Raw genomic sequence first — 17,016 nt, forward strand, 5'->3', positions numbered from 1 at the left:
GGCCTGGCATGAGGCCTAGAGGCGACGCCGACCGAGTCTTCAGGAGCTGGACCAGAGAGGAGACTACAGGTAGAATTAGCAGGATTTGGTGCCAGACCAGATCAGGGTATGAGGGAGAGGGACGCGCAGAATAAATCCCCACAACCTGGCTGGGGTGATGGGCTGGACCCCCTGAGAAAGGGGATTGAGAGGAGGAGCCAACAGGTAGGAGGGTGGGTGGCGGTGCAGTCAGTGGCAGCCATGGTGCACTCGAGGTGCGTGTGCCCCTCCCACATCTCTCCTCCCCAGTTGCCCCTGGGGTGGAGTCCTGGTGACAGTCTGCAGGACATCAGAGGCATCCCAAGGCCCTCCTGATCTCTCTCTCGGTGCTCTGCAGCCATATCTCTCTCCCTGTCACTTAACCTTGCCCCCCACCCCAGGCGGGTGTCCCAGTCTGAGGGGGAGGCCCATCCTTGCCCCAAGCCCCAGAGCTGAGGGAAGGGAAGATTGAGAGTTCTGCTGTGAAGGGGACCCTTGAGTGGTCACCCCTTAGCCTGTGCTGCTCACTCTGCTCCCCTCAGCTGGTCTCTTTTCTACGGCAAAGCTAGAAGCTCACCTCCCCCAGGAAGCCTTTCTGGCTGAGCCCTGCCCCACATGCAGGGCTGAGTTTCCATCCTTTTGAGTGAACCCTGGAGTTAGGGACTTTATGCCCCAAGCCAAATGGGTTCCCTAAGAGTAGCCCCTTGCTTTCCTCGTCATGTTGTCACACACATATGCCCTCCCTGCTGCTCCCCTCTGCACCCAGAGCCTGCCCAGGCCAAGGCCACCTCGCTGTCTCTCATCTTTTGAACTCCACATACGGAGGCTGTAGTGGTGGTCCGCAAAAAGGCATCTCGAGGTCCTAACCCCTGAAATTTGTGAATGTGGCCTATGGGGAAAAAAAGATCTTTGCAGATATAATTAAATTAAGGATCTTCATATGAGATTGGGTAATATGAGATTATTACCTGGGTAATATGAGATTACCCAGGTAGGTCAAAAAATCCAATGACAAATATCCTTAAAGGAGACAGAGGAGAAGGCCATGTGAACACAGAGGCGGAGATTGGGGTTATGTAGCAAGAGCCACAGAAGCCGGAAGAGGAGAGGAGCAGATTCTCCCCCAGAGCCCCAGAGGGAGCACGGCCTTGCCAACACTTGGATTTCAGACTTGTAGCTTCCACAACTGTAGAACAATACATTTCTGTTGTTTTCCAGTTCATGGTAGTTTGATAGCAGCCCCAGAAAATTAATGGGGAGGCTTAAGAACAGCAAGCAGTTCTCAAGAGTTCACATTGGCCAAGGTGTGAGCTGACTGAGTGCTATGTCCAGCAATACACACCATGGCCCTGGGCTTCTGCCTCCAGGCCCAGGCCCTGTCCCACAGGAGGCTCATGGACAAACTGGAGGGCTCCAAGAAGCCGGACGAGAAGGGCAGCAGCGGCCTGGGGCCCAGAGAGTAGGGGACAGGAGAGCCCAAGGGACATGCACCAGATGTGCTCAGCCTCGTGTGAGGAGGTCCCTCCTCTTGACACACCTCACACTTGGGCTTGGAGGGTGAATAGGGTTTGGAAAGCTCTTGATGCCTCTCAGACCCTCCAGCCCTGGCTGCCCACTGGTCACCTCTGATCACTGGTTCTCTGTGCTTCTGCCACCTCAACCCAGCAGGGCTGAGGCAAGCGCAAGACAATGCCCTGGGTGTAGGGGGTAGGGTGGGGGCGATCCTGGGCTTCAAACCACACACATTTGATTGGTTCCTGCCCTACTACTCCCCCATCCTGAGGCTTTGGGACCAACTGCGCAGCCCCACACCCACCGTCATTGCCATTCTTGCCCCTTGTGTCAAGCCCCAGCCTCAGCCACACCAGGTCCTTCTCTCTGCCTCTGTGGCCCCTTCAGGACCTCCCAAGCCTGGCTCCAATGTCCCCTCCTCCATGAAGCTTTCCCTGACCCCCATGGGCTCCTCCACTGGGCTCAGAGCAGTGATGAGAGACAGGGATAGAGTGGGAAAGCCAGATTTGGGTCAGATGACCCATCCCAGTATTGCCACAGATCTGCTGAGTGACCTTGGATGAGTCACCCAAAGTCTAACCCTTAGATGGCCCGCCTCTAAAATGGGGTGATAATATCCTCCCTTCAACAGGCCTTCCCACAACCTCATTCTCCTGCTTCCAGTTCCTCCTTTTCTCCCATAAACATTATGTAAGTACCACTGATCCTTCAAAAATCCCCCTGGGTAGGTGTTCCATAAAAGTTGCACTTTCTTGGAAGCTTTCGCTCCTCATTACTAGAGCCACCTGCTGGACTGGCCAACACCCTGTACTCTACTCCCTTGCTTTGGCAGAGCCACCCCTGGGTAGGCTGCAGCATGAGTTGGGGATTCGAGGTCTGCATTCCCCGTTTGTGTTGAGTTATTCCCCTTTAGCTCCAGGGCAGAGATCTTGGGCAGCTCAGACCAGTAGGAAGCGCCTGGCCTGGATGTCAGGAGACCGGGCTCTAGGCTGTCCTGTGGGTATCCTAGGGGACCGAGGAATAGTCACAGGGCACTACAATTGGCTCAGCCAGAGCCTGGCTCCCTGGGGGAAGAGTAGGGGTGCATTTAACTGCACTGAGGGAGGCCCACTGGTTCTCTCTGCTTCTGCCTAACTGTGAGTATCAACTCCGGGGAGGAGGGGGCAGCCCAGGAGGGCAAAGGGGTTTGAGGGGAGTCTCTTGCCAGGAAGGTGATGGCGGGAGTGGGGGATGAGCAAGGTAGGCACAAGGAAAGATGGTGACTTGGCCTCACACCCCTGGCTGTCATCACCTCTCTTGGCCACAACCCCAGTGCACACCAATGTCCTCTCCTCTCCAGTTCCAGGTCTTCTCAGAAGGAAATTCTATTCTAAACCTATCTTGTTTCCCTCCTTTTTCAAACTGAGTCTCATCAATAGTGGAAAATCAGCAAAAATTTAGTTCATCCTCTCATTTCTACTCTCCCACCTTGTTTTTTCTTATAATGTTCTTCCATGGGACTTTCACCAAACCCAGGTGTCTCCTTTGTCACCTTTGGGTGACACTAATTCTAGGCTTTGTGTCATTAGGCTATTTGCACCTTCCCTTCCCTTCCTCTAGCTGACTCCAGCTTCAGCTCTTGGATTAGACATCCTGTCCTGTGAGGAGCCCTCCCTGTCCCAGAGGCTGTGAGAGACGCCCCCAGGCCTCCACGGCACTCTGGTTCTCCCCATTGGACTCACAGTATCTTGGACACCAAAACCACGTCTAATGTGCCCATGAAGCCCCAGTGCCTAGCAGAGTGTCGGGTACATAATGAATGTCAAAATACATGTTGAATGAACAAATGAATGAATGAATACAGGGTGACTTTATATGTCTGACTTTCAGTTGTAGTACCTGCCTAATGGCTACTAAAAAAGGGGAAAACCATATGTGAAAGTATTCAGAGCCCAGACCATGGTAGGCCCTCAAAAAATTGTTAGTTTTCCTTCTGCTCCTTCCTATCAAAACAACCCCAAGAAGACAACTATTTCTCAGAGGTAACAGAGGACAGAGCTGGGACCATGAGAATGATACTACATGAAGAAAGGTGTCAGGCTCAGGTAAAGGAAGATGTTTAGGTAAAGCCACCCACCCCTGGAACTAATGGTCTACGACGGAGCAGTGAGCAACTTGTAGAGCTGTGCAGGTTGAGGGCATTCGTATCAGGGAAGGGACTGAACAAGAGGACCTCTGTGGTCCTCTGTGGCACGTGGCTGTGCATTCGCGATTCCCGATGTTGTGGATGGTCACAGAGACCCAGAAGTGGATGGGAGGAGGCACTTATCTGCCCTGGAGCTGGATACTTAGGGATCCCTGCTACCACCATTCCAGGTGCTAGAAGGTTGGTAGTTCCCATCTTCCTTTTAAGCTCCTTGGTTGCAAGGAGAAAATCTTCCTTCACTGATGGCCTATATTTCTGAGGCCCAAATCCTCCATCTTCTGAGTTTTTTATGTCAGTGAGGCAATTGCCCAGCAGTGATTGGGGGCTAAGCAGTGAGGAGAGGAACCATGTTTTTGTTATGGGATTCAGTCCGTGGTAGAAATACTTTTCCAGATGAAGATGCTCATGGATGCTGGTGTGTGTCACTGAGTGTTTTAGTGAGAGTGTATATATGTTTTCACACACACGCTAAAGGACTACAGTTCTTACTCCATACAGTGAGTTGGAATGAGTTGAGATGTTCTGGACAGAGCATGACTCAAAATATCACCAGCTTACAGATTTATACTTTAGATTAAGGTATTTAATTGCCTTATTGAGACGCAAATCACCCTGTAGGAGTCAATGCTCATAAATTTAAAATATTTTATAAAATGGGCAAATTATCAGAAGGATATATTTTCCAAGTTTATTTAAGAAGAGATTAAAAACCTTAGTAGATTAATTGCCATGAAAGAAATCAGAAGACATTACCAAATAATCACCCAAAAAAGTCTGTGTGCTGGTTATTTTATTGTTGAGTTTTTTCCCAAGCTTTCAAGGAATGAATAATTCCTGTGCTATAAAAACTATTCTAGAAAATAGAACTTAAAAAAGAAATTGAGTTGATTCAGTATGAAACTGGCATACTGTGATACCAAAACTTCATAAAAATAGTTTCAAAAGTTCTCTTTATTCTTTATGGATCTATTCTCGATAAAATAGTAGCAAACCACTTTCCACAGAATTTAAAAGTATAACCACTGTGTAATATATCTACTTGTCAACAGGTCAAATTTTAAAAGCATTAGTTCATTACATTTGATGCCACAGAAGCATTTGAAAACATTAAACACAAATTCCTGATTTTCATTATTAAAAACTAGAAGCAGGAAGATACTTCATTAACATGAGAGTGTCTATCTCAAACCAACAAGCAACAACATATTTAGTAGAGGAACAAAAGCTCTAATAAAATAGAGGGGAAAAATAGATATACCTGTTCTTACTCCATTTTAGCATTGTTCTGGAAGTTCTCATTTATGAAATAAATTTATGAAATAAATTATGAAATGTAAGATGTAAGATGTAAAACAGAAATAAAAGTCCAGTTATTATTTTTTTAAAGAAAAAAGGAGAAGATAATTCGCCCTTGAATACCCAATAAAATCAACCAAAATTTTTTTTATTAATAAGGGAATTTTAAAAGTGGCAGTATATAAGGTAAATGTACAAAATCAATAACTTTCCTATAAAAGATTGTTGCCAATTCAAAAATATGATAGAAAACTATTGTATTGTCAATGGTAACAAATAGCAAAATACCTAGGAATAATCTTAACAAGAAATGTGGGAGACTATTCATTATTCAACAAATACTTACTGAGTGTCTCCTGAGTGTCAGGTTCTGTATTAGGTTCCCAGGATATAAATGTGAGAAAAGTGAACAGAGTGCCTGCTGTCACAGACCTATACAAATAAAACTAAGAAAATGCTGAGAGATATAAATCAAGACTTGAAAACTTAAAACGCTATGCTTTGATACTGGATGGAAAGACTGAATGTTGTCAAGATGTCAATCCTCCACAAATTAAATCATAGGTTTAATAAAATCCCAATGTGTAAAAAGCACAATGGGATTATTTTTGAAAATTGTCGAAGTAATTCTAAATGCTGGAAGAATAAAATTTGAGAACAAAAAGTCTTTAAGTACTTTAGAGATACGTTCCATTAGAAATCAAAATAAATGACAAAGCTATAGTGATTAAAATAGTACAGTACTTTCTTATAACTCAATACAAAAAGACAACTCAGTTAAAAATGGGCAAAGGATTTAAAGAGACATTTCTCAAAATATATATATACAAATAGCCAATATGTAAATGAAAATATATGCTCAACAACATTTGCCCTCAGAGAAACACGAGTCAAAATCATTAGGATGGCTAGAATTTTAAAAAAAGAAACAAAAAACAAAAAACAGGCAAACAATAAGTGTTGGCAAGGATGTGGAGAAATGGAACACCCATATATTGATAGAGAAAATGTAAAACGGCACAGCTGTTTTGGAAAACAATCTGATAGTTCCTCAAAAGGTTAAACATAACGTTCCTGTATACCCCATAGGTATATACCCAGAAGAAAGAAAACATATGTTCACACAAAAACTTGTATTTGAATGTTTATAGCAGCATTATTCATAATAGCCGAAAAGTGGAAGCAATTCAAATGTCCATCAGCTGATGAGCGAATCAATAAAATGTGGTCTATCCATACAAGAAATTTTATTCAGCTATTAAAAAGGAATGGCATACTGGTATATGTTGTAGCATGGATGAATTTACAAACATGATGCTAAGTGAAAGAAACCGGCAATAAAGGACCACATACCACATGATTCCTTTTATATGACGTGTTCGAAGTAGGCAAATCCACTGACACAGAAAGTAGATTAGTGGTTGGTTACCTAGTGCTAAGGGAATTGGGGAAAATGGGGAGTGACTATGAAGGGTTCAGGATTTCTAAGTGGGGTAATGACAATGTTGATGGTTGCACAACTCTGTGAATTCACTAAAAAATGTTGACTTGCACACTTTAAATGGGTAACATGTATGGTATGCCAGTTATATCTCAATAGAGCTTTTATTTTTAAAATAGTATGGTTATCGCCACAGAACACACAGCACTTCACTGTCTATAAAACCCCATCACATATAAGAACTTAATCTAGGGTAAAGACACTGGAAAATATGGAACAAGACCGGTTATCCAGCTACTTGGGGTGGGGGGAGAAATCAAGTTAAATTTTCACTTCATGTCACATATCAAACTGAATTTCTCATTAATCAAAACAGTATAAAAAATTAGGCCATATTTTAAAGAACACAATGTAGCATAATATCTTTTTGATCTTTGAATGAGGAAGAACATGCTAAGCTTAAAAACAAGAAAAGAGGGGCCTGCCGGCTGGCTCAGACAGTTAGAGCTCCATGCTCCTAACTCCGAAGGCCGCCGGTTCGATTCCCACATAGGCCAGTGGGCTCTCAACCACAAGGTTGCCAATTCGATTCCTCAACTCCTGCAAGGGATGGTGGGCTCTGCCCCCTGCAACTAGCAACGGCAACTGGACCTGGAGCTAAGCTGCTCCCTCCACATGTAAGATTGAAAGGACAACAACTTGACTTGGAAAAAAGTCCTGGAAGTACACACTGTTCCCCAGTAAAGTCCTGTTCCACTTAAAACGAACAAACAAACAAAACAAAACAAGAACTCACAAAGAGAAATGTCAATAGATTTAACTTTATAAATTAAAAAATCTTAGTGTTAATAACACCATAAATAAAAATACTAACAAGATTTGGAAAATCAATGGATAAAAAAGGAATAAGGATTTTAATATTTAAATTGCTAACAGAAACAATTAGTCCCTGCTAGTACATGAATAGAAAATTCACAAAAGAGAACATGCAAATTAAAATGAGATAGTATTTTTCAACCATCAGATTACTAATTTATTTAATCATGGCAATTTAATACTAGCATCAGAGATTCATAGGCAAGATTGATACAACTTTCTTGGAAATCTACTTGGCACTCTCAAAAATCTTCATATTATTTGACCTAGTAATTCTACATCCAAAATTTACCCTGAGGGATTTATTTGAAAGGCAGGCAAATATTTATTAAAGGCTACATCTCTCATTAAATTATGACACTTATCTTCTCATTTTTTCCCTAAGATACTGAAAGATCATGAAGATCAAAAAAAGCTGTGGCAGGCCCTGGTAGGGGCCAAGTACAGAAACCAGGCCTCCTGCCCCTCTTCTCCTCCCAGAGCCATCCTGCTTCCCAGGGAAGATGTCAACATGGACCAATGGCAGCTCTGACGTGTCCTACACCAGCTTCCTCCTGGTGAGCTTCCCAGGGCTGCAGGAGTCCCGCATACTCCTGGTGCTGCCCTTCCTCAGTCTCTACCTGGTGACCATCTCTGCCAATGCCCTGGTCATCCACACGGTGGTGGCCCAGCGGAGCCTGCACCAGCCCATGTACCTGCTCATCGCCCTGCTCCTGGCTGTCAACATCTGTGCCGCCACCACCGTGGTGCCCACCATGCTGTTCAGCTTCTCCACCTGCTTCAACCGCATCTCCCTGACTCGCTGTCTGGTCCAGATGTTTTGCATCTACTTCCTCATTGCCTTTGACTGCAACATTCTCCTGGTCATGGCCCTGGACCGCTACGTAGCCATCTGCTACCCACTCCGCTACCCCAAGATAGTGACCGGCCAGTTGCTGGTTGGGCTGGTGGGGGTGGCAGCTGCCAGGAGCACAGGCATTGTTGCTCCTGTGGTGGGGCTGGCCTCCTGGGTTCGCTTCTGCCGCTCAGATGTGATCCACCACTTTGCCTGTGAGCACATGGCCCTGATGAAGCTCTCCTGTGGGGACATCTCCCTCAACAAGACTGTGGGGCTCACTGTCCGCATCTTCAACAGAGTCCTGGACATGCTGCTACTTGGGGCCTCCTACTCCCGCATCATCCATGCTGCATTTCGCATTTCATCAGGCAGAGCACGTTCCAAGGCTCTAAGCACCTGTGGCTCCCACCTGCTGGTCATCTTCACTGTCTACTCCTCCACCATGTCCTCATCCATCGTCTACCGTGTTGCCCGCACCGCCTCCCAGGACGTGCACAACTTGCTCAGCGCCTTCTACCTGCTGCTCCCGTGTCTGGTCAACCCTGTCATCTACGGGGCCAGGACCAAGGAAATCAGGCAGCACCTGGCAATTCTGTTCCAAAGGGCACAGCTGCAGGTCCCCACTGAGAAGCCCTAGTTTCTGCCCTCACAAAGGAAGCTTCCTGATTCTGTGGAACTTATAGGTCCTATAATCACTCTCACTGGCAAGTGGTTAAAAGTGCAGGCAAGTCAACCCTGCTATATTTTGGCTTTGGCCATCTGCATTCATCTTTGAGTCTTTTATCCATTTTCTGAAAAGTAGCTACTCATCCAGAGTTACACAATAACCAACGTCAAAGTCAGCTTCTGTCTCTGGCTTCTAAATTTTCTCCCCTTCCTTCTGCTTTTGATTTTCATTCATTCATTCCTTCTCATTTACTCATCAAACATTATACATACATTATGCTACCCTATAATTGCAAAGAGCAAAAATTGATCTCTACCCTGAAGGAGGTCCCAATATAGCAAGCTGTAAAGATGTGTAATGCTCAATAATAGCTTTAAGTAAAAAATTATGTGAGAACATAGGGGAGGGACAATCACTAACACAGAACACGTCACAGAGAAGGTGAAGGATAAAATAAAGTGTTTACTGGAAAGGAAAAAGATAGAGGAAAAGGCATTCTAGGCCAAAGGAACAGCATGGGCAATAGGTAAGTGACAGAGAAATTGGTACCAGGAATGGGGTGCTGTATAATAAAAACCTAAAATGCATGACATTGGTTTTGAGATTGATCTGGTCACCCAGCCCTGTCTTCAGCAAAGAATCTTGTTAGGTCAGTTTAGCCATAATCCCCTTCCCCCTAATGTTTCCTCTTAGTAATTTTCTATCCATTTACCCCTACCCTGTTCCTTGGCTATAAATTCCCACTTGCCCATGCTGTATTTGGAGCTGAGTCCAGTTCTTTATTGAGGTCTATTTTCCCCTATTACAACAGTCCTCTGGTTTTTCTTTGATAGTATTTCCACTTGTGTGCTTGTATGTCTGCCTTAACCATGAGAACATGCTTGGGCTAGCCTTCTGGAGGAAAAAAAGACACATTTAGCAGAGCTGGGTTGCCCCAGCCATCCCACCCAAAGTTAACCTAGATAAGCTACTAGCCAGCCAACCCCTAAATATGAGCAAGCCCAAGCAAGTCAGCAGAGCCACCTAGCTGCCCACTCCAAGTATGTGAACAATAAATACTTATACTAAATGTTTGCCCCTGAGTTCCTGTGGCTGTTTGTCATGCAGCAATCTAGCAATAACTGACAAAATGACTAAACAATGGCTTATGTACAGTATGTCCACAATAAAAGTTAGTCTTCTTTTCTTATGGCTGGGTAATATTCCATTGTATCTATATACCACATCTTCATTATCCAATCATCTATCAAAGGATAGTCAATAGTTTCCATGTCTTGGCCACTGTGAATAATGCAGCAGTGAATATAGGAGCACATATATCTTTATGGATGTTTTCAGAGTTTTGGGGTAGCTACCCCAAAAAGGGATGGCTGAGTCATACGGTAATTCTATTCTTAATCTTTTGAGGAACCTCCACACTGCCTTCCATAGCAGCTGCACCAGTCTGCATTCCCACCAGCAGTGTATTGTGGGTTCTTTTTTCTTCACAGACTCTCCAACACAGAGGTGAGGTAATATCTCATTGTGGTTTTGATTTGCATTTCCCTAATAGCTAGTGAAGTTGCCATTTGCGACAACATGGATGGATCTTGAGATTATCTTGCTAAGCAAAATAAGTCAGACAGAAAAAATTGAGAACCATATAAGTTCACTGATATGTGGGATATAAAACTGAAAGCAACAAATGAACAAGACAAACAAGCAAAAACTCCTTGACACAGACAACAGTTCAGTGGATACCAGAGGATAAGGCGGAAGAGGGGAAGATAGAAGAGGGTAAAGGGAATCAAATACATGGTGACGAAAGGAGATTTGACTCTCAGTGGTGAACAAACAATGCAATATATAGATGATGTATTACAGAATTTTACACTTGAAACCTATATAATTTTATTAACCATTGTCACGCAAGTAAATTTAATTTTTAAAAGGTTAGTCTTCTTTTATCACATTGCTTTAATATGTATTGGGTAAATGTCTTTTTAACTGCTTAACGATGAGTTCTCTAAGTGCAAAAACTGTATTTTAAAGACATCACAATGAAGTAGAGAGAAAACATTATTCTTTTAATAGGAAAGTCATTGTTTGTTAGAAAAAATACATTGACAAGTGCTTAAAGGTAGAAGGTCTTAACAGTGAGGGAACAGTGCCCATTCCAATCAATAGCAATCTCCAATAAAAGGAATCAGGGATACTTGGGGAAATGGCTGGTTCTAGGGCTGGGGTATGAAAAATAAAAGATAATCCTGGATTATTTTATAGTGCCACAAAGTCAAAAAATGCTACGGACATGTCAAAAAGATAGAGGGACCAATTTGAAGGGGTTTTTAATAGCCAAATCAGGGACAATTTTAGCAACAAAATATAGTAATGGATGATAATATATATATGATAGATAGATGATAGATAGATAGATAGATAGATAGATAGATAGATAGATAGATAGATAGATAGATAGATGGATGGATGATAGATAGGAAAGCTCTTCCTTACAGTAGAATGCCAATTAATAAATGTAGAAGGAATAATAAAGATAGGAAATCACCATTTGTTGAATATCACAGTAATAAATGTTTCAAGCAAGAATGATCAATGTATACTAAAATTAGTGGGCAAAAGTATGATGAGATAGAAGATAATATAGAGAATCTCCAAGTATTCCCTTCCAAGGTACTTATTAATTACCAAGGGAAAAAAGTAACTTTACAATTGAGAAAGCTGGCAGTCTCTTACGCAAATGACAGATGATAATGTCACCAGTAATGCCACAAAATGATATCATCTGTCTTCTGAAATGATGCACTAAGAAGTGCACAATATCACTTCTGTGGTATTCTTGCACAAAAAAAAAAAATATATATGTAACCTGAATTTAATCAAGAGGAAACATGAAACTGACCCAAAATGAGAGCTGCTCTACTAAACAACTTGCTGGTACTCTTCAAAAGTGTAATGATCATGAAAGAAAGGAAATCTGGGCCGGCCCGGTGGCTCAGGTGATTGGAGCTTCGTGCTCCTAACGCCGAAGGCTGCCGGTTCGATTCCCACATGGGCCAATGGGCTCTCAACCACAAGGTTGCCGGTTCGACTCCCACAAAGGGATGGTGGGCTGCGCCCTCTGCAACTAACAGCGGCAACTGGACCTGGAGCTGAGCTGCGCCCTCCACAACTAAGATTGAAAGGACAACAACTTGACTTGGAAAAAGTCCTGGAAGTACACACTATTCCCCAATAAAGTCCTGTTCCCCTTCCCCAATAAAATCTTTAAAAAAAAAAAAAAAGAAAGAAAGGAAAGCTGAAGAACTGTTCAAAACTAAAGGGAGACATGAAACTAAATGCAAATATGTAATACTGGATCCTGGATCAGAAAAGGGACATTCCTTGGACATTTGGCAGAATTTGGATAATATCTGTAAATTAGATAATAGTAGTGTGTCAATACTAATTTCCTGATTTTGATAATTGTACTGTGGTTATACAATATGTAACGTTGAGGAATCTGGGTGAAGGAATTTTTTTGTACTGTTGTTGCAGCATTTTTTACGTCTGAAATTATTTCAAAATTAAAAGTTAAAAAAAAATCTTAAGAGTAGGTGGAACTATTCTCTTTGGAAAATGGAGAAAATGTTCAGTTACTAGCAAAAAGGAAGATGAGAAAGAGGACAACCCAGGAAACGGCAAAAGTGTGCATACTCTATAGTGTGACCCTTCCCTCTGACCCCCTCATTGAAGGCCACATAAATCACAAGGCCACATGGAAACTTAAGAGAGCAGCAAATGTAAGAGCAAAGACAAAGTGAATGTGATACACTAAGCCAGAGGAACTTCCTGAAATTGTGGTGAGGGCTCTGTATGCTCACACCTCAGAAGGGACTATGTGCATGATATAATCTATGGTATGCATTTCATTTGTTCACTATTTATCAGAAATATTCAAGAAAGGTACATCTCAATGTTAAAATCCAAACCCTAAAGCTTTAACAAGATAATAAAGGAATATATCTTAATGACACCAGGATAATGAGTCTTTTTAAATAGAACACAAGAAGCACCAAGCTTTTTATAAAGGAAAAGAAAAAAATGATATAAATTTGATTACATAAAGGAAAAAAGTTACAAATTTGACTATATTAAAATTCAGAACATTTAGTAATAAGAGCTGCCACTTTATGTAGATTATGTAGTAATTGACACAAAGGCATCTGACAAAAGCAAGTGGAAGATGAAATTCAGCCCACCGTACAATTAGAAAGCCATCAGAGAGGGAGGATTTTTGTAATTTGTACTAGACACAGCTTCAATCAAAAGATGCCAAAAGAGAGTAAAAAGTCAAGCCAGAGATTTGGGAAAGATATTTGCAATAAATTTAACCAATAAAAACCTAGTATCCAGGATATACAAAGAACTACAAATTAGTAAGAAACAGACAAAGCAGCAGTAAAATAGGCAAAAGATCTGGACAGCCTAAGTTCTTCTGGGTTTCTCATTGTTCCCCCCTGAAGTCCCTGAAAATGCCTCTCCACTGGGAATCTTCTGATGCTCCTCCCCTTGAGCAACAGTCTACTTATCCATCTCACACCCGCACCTCAAGGATCCGTGCCTTGGAGCTAGGCAGACCTCAGGCCTTACCTTTTCAGAGGTGAAACCAAAGCCACAGCAGGCTATGACTTAACAGGACACCTTAACAATCTCACCTGCCATGGTGAGATTGGGGGTGAGAAGACAAGAGATTTATAGGGGATTTAGAGGCAGGTAAAGCTGAGACTGGAACTCTGCCTTTCACCATTGACAAACCTAAGTTCACATCTCAGCTCTATCATTTAATACCTATGACACTTTAAAGAAATTAGTTAGCTTCTCTAAACCTCAGTGTCCTCATCTACACAATAGCAAGGGTAATAAATAGTATTTGTCCCTTAAGGCTGCTGTAAATATTGAAGAGATACTATGTGGAAAACCCCCTTGGAACTATGCCAGGCATGTAGTAAATACTCAATAAACACTAACTTAATATCGTTGTTGAGACTAAGAATGCTTCCAGCCTGTCCAGTGCTGCCTCATATGTGGCGTATGAGGGGAAAGCTGTGGTAGAGATGGAAGAGTCCTAGAAGAACTAGATTTGAGGCTTGGCTCTTCTTGCTAGGTGAAATTAAGCAAATCACTTGGAATCTCTGAGCCTTGATGGGGCTAATATCTCATTCATTCAACCTCAAAGGACTGTTGTAAGTTGCAAATGAGAATATTTATTAAAATCCCTTTGTGCATTCATTTATTGCTTCAACACAACCCTTGAGCACATGCTCTGCAGTAGGCTCTGTGCTAGGAGCTGGGACAGGAATAAATAAGACATGGTCTCCCCATTAGCCACACTTTCAGTCTAGCAGGGAGATAGAGGAGCGGTGTCTATTACATTGTTTTGTACACCTGAAACTAAAAAAAAATTACACTTTGAAAACCTCTTGTACTTGCAGAAGTCAAACATGACTTGTATTCATCTTCTATTATCGGTATATATTGAGTATTACAATTTTAATCGTTTTTTTCTTTTCTTAAAAAAAAAGACGTCCAGGGCCTTAGCTTTAAAGGTGAGGAGAAAGATTGGAAGCTGGAGGGCTGTATGAAGTTAGGGATGTGCTTCCTTTCCCCAGTGACAGACTTGAACTTTTTCATATGCTGAAGGGGAAGAGGGGAGAAGCAGAAGATATCCTGAGGACGGAAGACAGAGATATCTCTTTCACTGGGAACTGAAGGAGGAGAGAAAATGAGCACATCAGCTCATTTGCGGGGACAGGGAGGGGTTAGAGGAGCTCTTGTCTCCTTTGACTTACATGGAGGAGCTATGCCTCTTTCTGCACAAGTCTGGCATCTTCTTCCAGTCCTTCTCTCTGTCCCACTCCCCTACTACTCAGAACATTAAGCCTTATAGGGTGATTAGCTGTGTTGGTCTTCACTTCCATTAATCTGTAAATTCCTTTACCTTGAAGCCTTTAAGCAACAAAACCCCCTCCTCTGGTTTCCTGAACTCCATTTGCTCCTGGTTCCTACTCACCTATTCCCTCTTTTTCTGTCTCCTTCACTGACATGTTACTCTATCTGCCTCTTTGGATTCTATCTCATGCCCTCTAATAAATTATAATCCCCATCTCCAGCCTTAATCCTTCATCTGGACACTCCACCCCTACCGTGTTTCCCCGAAAATAAGACCTAGCCAGACCATCAGCTCTAATGCATCTTTTGGAGCAAAAATTAATATAAGACCCAGTCTTATTTTACTACAATATAAGACCAGGTATAGTACAACATATTATAATATACCAGGTCATATTAATTTTTGCTCCAAAAGACGCATTAAAGCTGATTGTTCAGCTAGGTCTTATTTTTGGGGAAACAGTATTTCCAGTTCTTGACTAGACATCTTTTCATTTTTGAATCCTCACAACATTCAAATGTGTTCATTAATTGTACCTCCTGGCACCCCAATCCTGTACCTCCTTTCTCCATTTTTAATAACCCAATGTAGTCATTATAGCTTTAAAAAAACCTTGAAATTATTGTTAATTCCTGTCTCTCTCCACTTTCAATTGTTTCTTAAGTCTACCTGGTTTGACTCTAGAAACATCTCTTCATTTCTCTTAAGACCTTCATCAGTCAGTTAACTGATCTCTTCTTTCAGTTTTTCATACCTTCTTCCCCTCCTTGGGGAGGTTGTTATTCTACATTTCCTTTCTTGACTGCTTTGGAGCCCAGTGTCAAGCAGCTCCTTTAGGAAATTTCCTGAGTAATCCTAAAATACAAAACAGGAGAGCAAGTTAACAGTTTATGTGAGAGGTAGACCAACCTCATCCACATTAAGAGATATGGGCGGCCCATGCCAGCTTTTTCTCCCCCTTAACGATGATCACCCTCTGGTATTTGGGAAGGAGAAACATAGATCCCTAAACATCTTCTTGGCCACTGTTCCCCCAGGAGGCATTATCCTTCTCACACTTTTATTCAATCATGAACTGCCTCTTACCTCACTCTCCACTTCTCAATTCCACCCTCCTCCATGAAAGTCTTCAATAGATTTCCGTGAGGATTTTTACCACCTACCCACAAGGACTGTCTGGCCCTTGCCCAACCACAACAGTGTATTACCCAAAGTCTGAGTTATTCTAAAATAATGCTCTAAGATTTCCAGAAACACATTCCACGGCGGGTTTGGAATTCCAAATCGACTTCCTTTTGAGGTCTCCCTGTGAATTTCAAGATTGCCTCTTCTGAGTATTCAGAGGGTGGCTATAATAACACCCATATAAACATTGACTTTCAGAGACAATACATCTAAACCTATGAGAAGGAAGAATATTTCCTAGGTGCTCCCCAATGTATAAGGCTTCTCTAATCTTCAATGTAGTTAGGGTTAGTCGTTAAGTGATCAACTGCCTGGCTCACCTGAAAGGTTGCCTGGTACCCCAGACGTTCAGTGCTAATGCCAGGAGTCTTGGGCAAACCAGGACAAGTTATCCTGCAGTTGTTAAGGGCATCCACTCTGGATTCTGACTGCCTGGGTTCCAATCTAGCTCTGCCATTTACTAGCTGTCTGACCTTCAACTAGACTCAACCTCTCTGTGCCTCACTTTCTTCATTGGTAAGACTGAGATCTTAAATAGTCAATACATGAAAAGCATTTAGAACACTGCCTAATATATGGAAATGTCCAAAGGGCATTAGCTATTTTTAAGTGTTAGGTCCTCTTATCATCATACCCACCACCACCAAATTGTGTGCTCCCTAAGAATCTGGTAAGATGTGGACTTATTGCTGAATCATATTATCTTTTAATATATGCTCTTAATTATGCAAAAATCTGGCCAAAGCTTTGAAATTACTGCTCAGCCCAACTAAATGTTCAGCCTCCTCCTATCATTCTGTTCTTCATTTGACTACTCAACAAACAAGCAATGTTCAACCATCTCCTGGGAGCCCACGGTTGCTGTTTGAAGCTCCAGTGAATACACCAGAAGTATGCTATTACCCCTGCTCTCCTGGAACTCACATTCTGAAAGGAAAATGCGGTCAGCATCCATGACACTGAGGACAAAGCTAGGCAGGAGGCCCCACAGCCAGTCTATACGGGCTTAGGAGGGGACACATTTCTGTAGCCTGTTGTTTGTGGTCCAGGAAGACGAGGTCTTCCCAGC

The 17,016-nt window shown here is 42.5% G+C and overlaps 1 protein-coding gene across 1 annotated transcript; it reads left to right on the top strand.

The window, feature by feature from the left end:
- Nucleotides 1-7,831: 7,831 nt before the first annotated feature.
- Nucleotides 7,832-8,803, top strand: LOC308503237 (olfactory receptor 52K2-like; the record flags this gene model as incomplete). The annotated part of the gene is made up of 1 exon (XM_081062388.1): nucleotides 7,832-8,803. One exon carries the CDS (start codon nucleotides 7,832-7,834, stop codon nucleotides 8,801-8,803), a length of 972 nt encoding a protein of 323 aa, XP_080918514.1.
- Between the last annotated feature and the right edge of the window lie 8,213 nt (nucleotides 8,804-17,016).

This window comes from Rhinolophus hipposideros (assembly GCF_964194185.1).
Source record: "Rhinolophus hipposideros genome assembly, chromosome: 10".
NCBI classification, from domain to species: Eukaryota; Metazoa; Chordata; class Mammalia; order Chiroptera; family Rhinolophidae; genus Rhinolophus; species Rhinolophus hipposideros.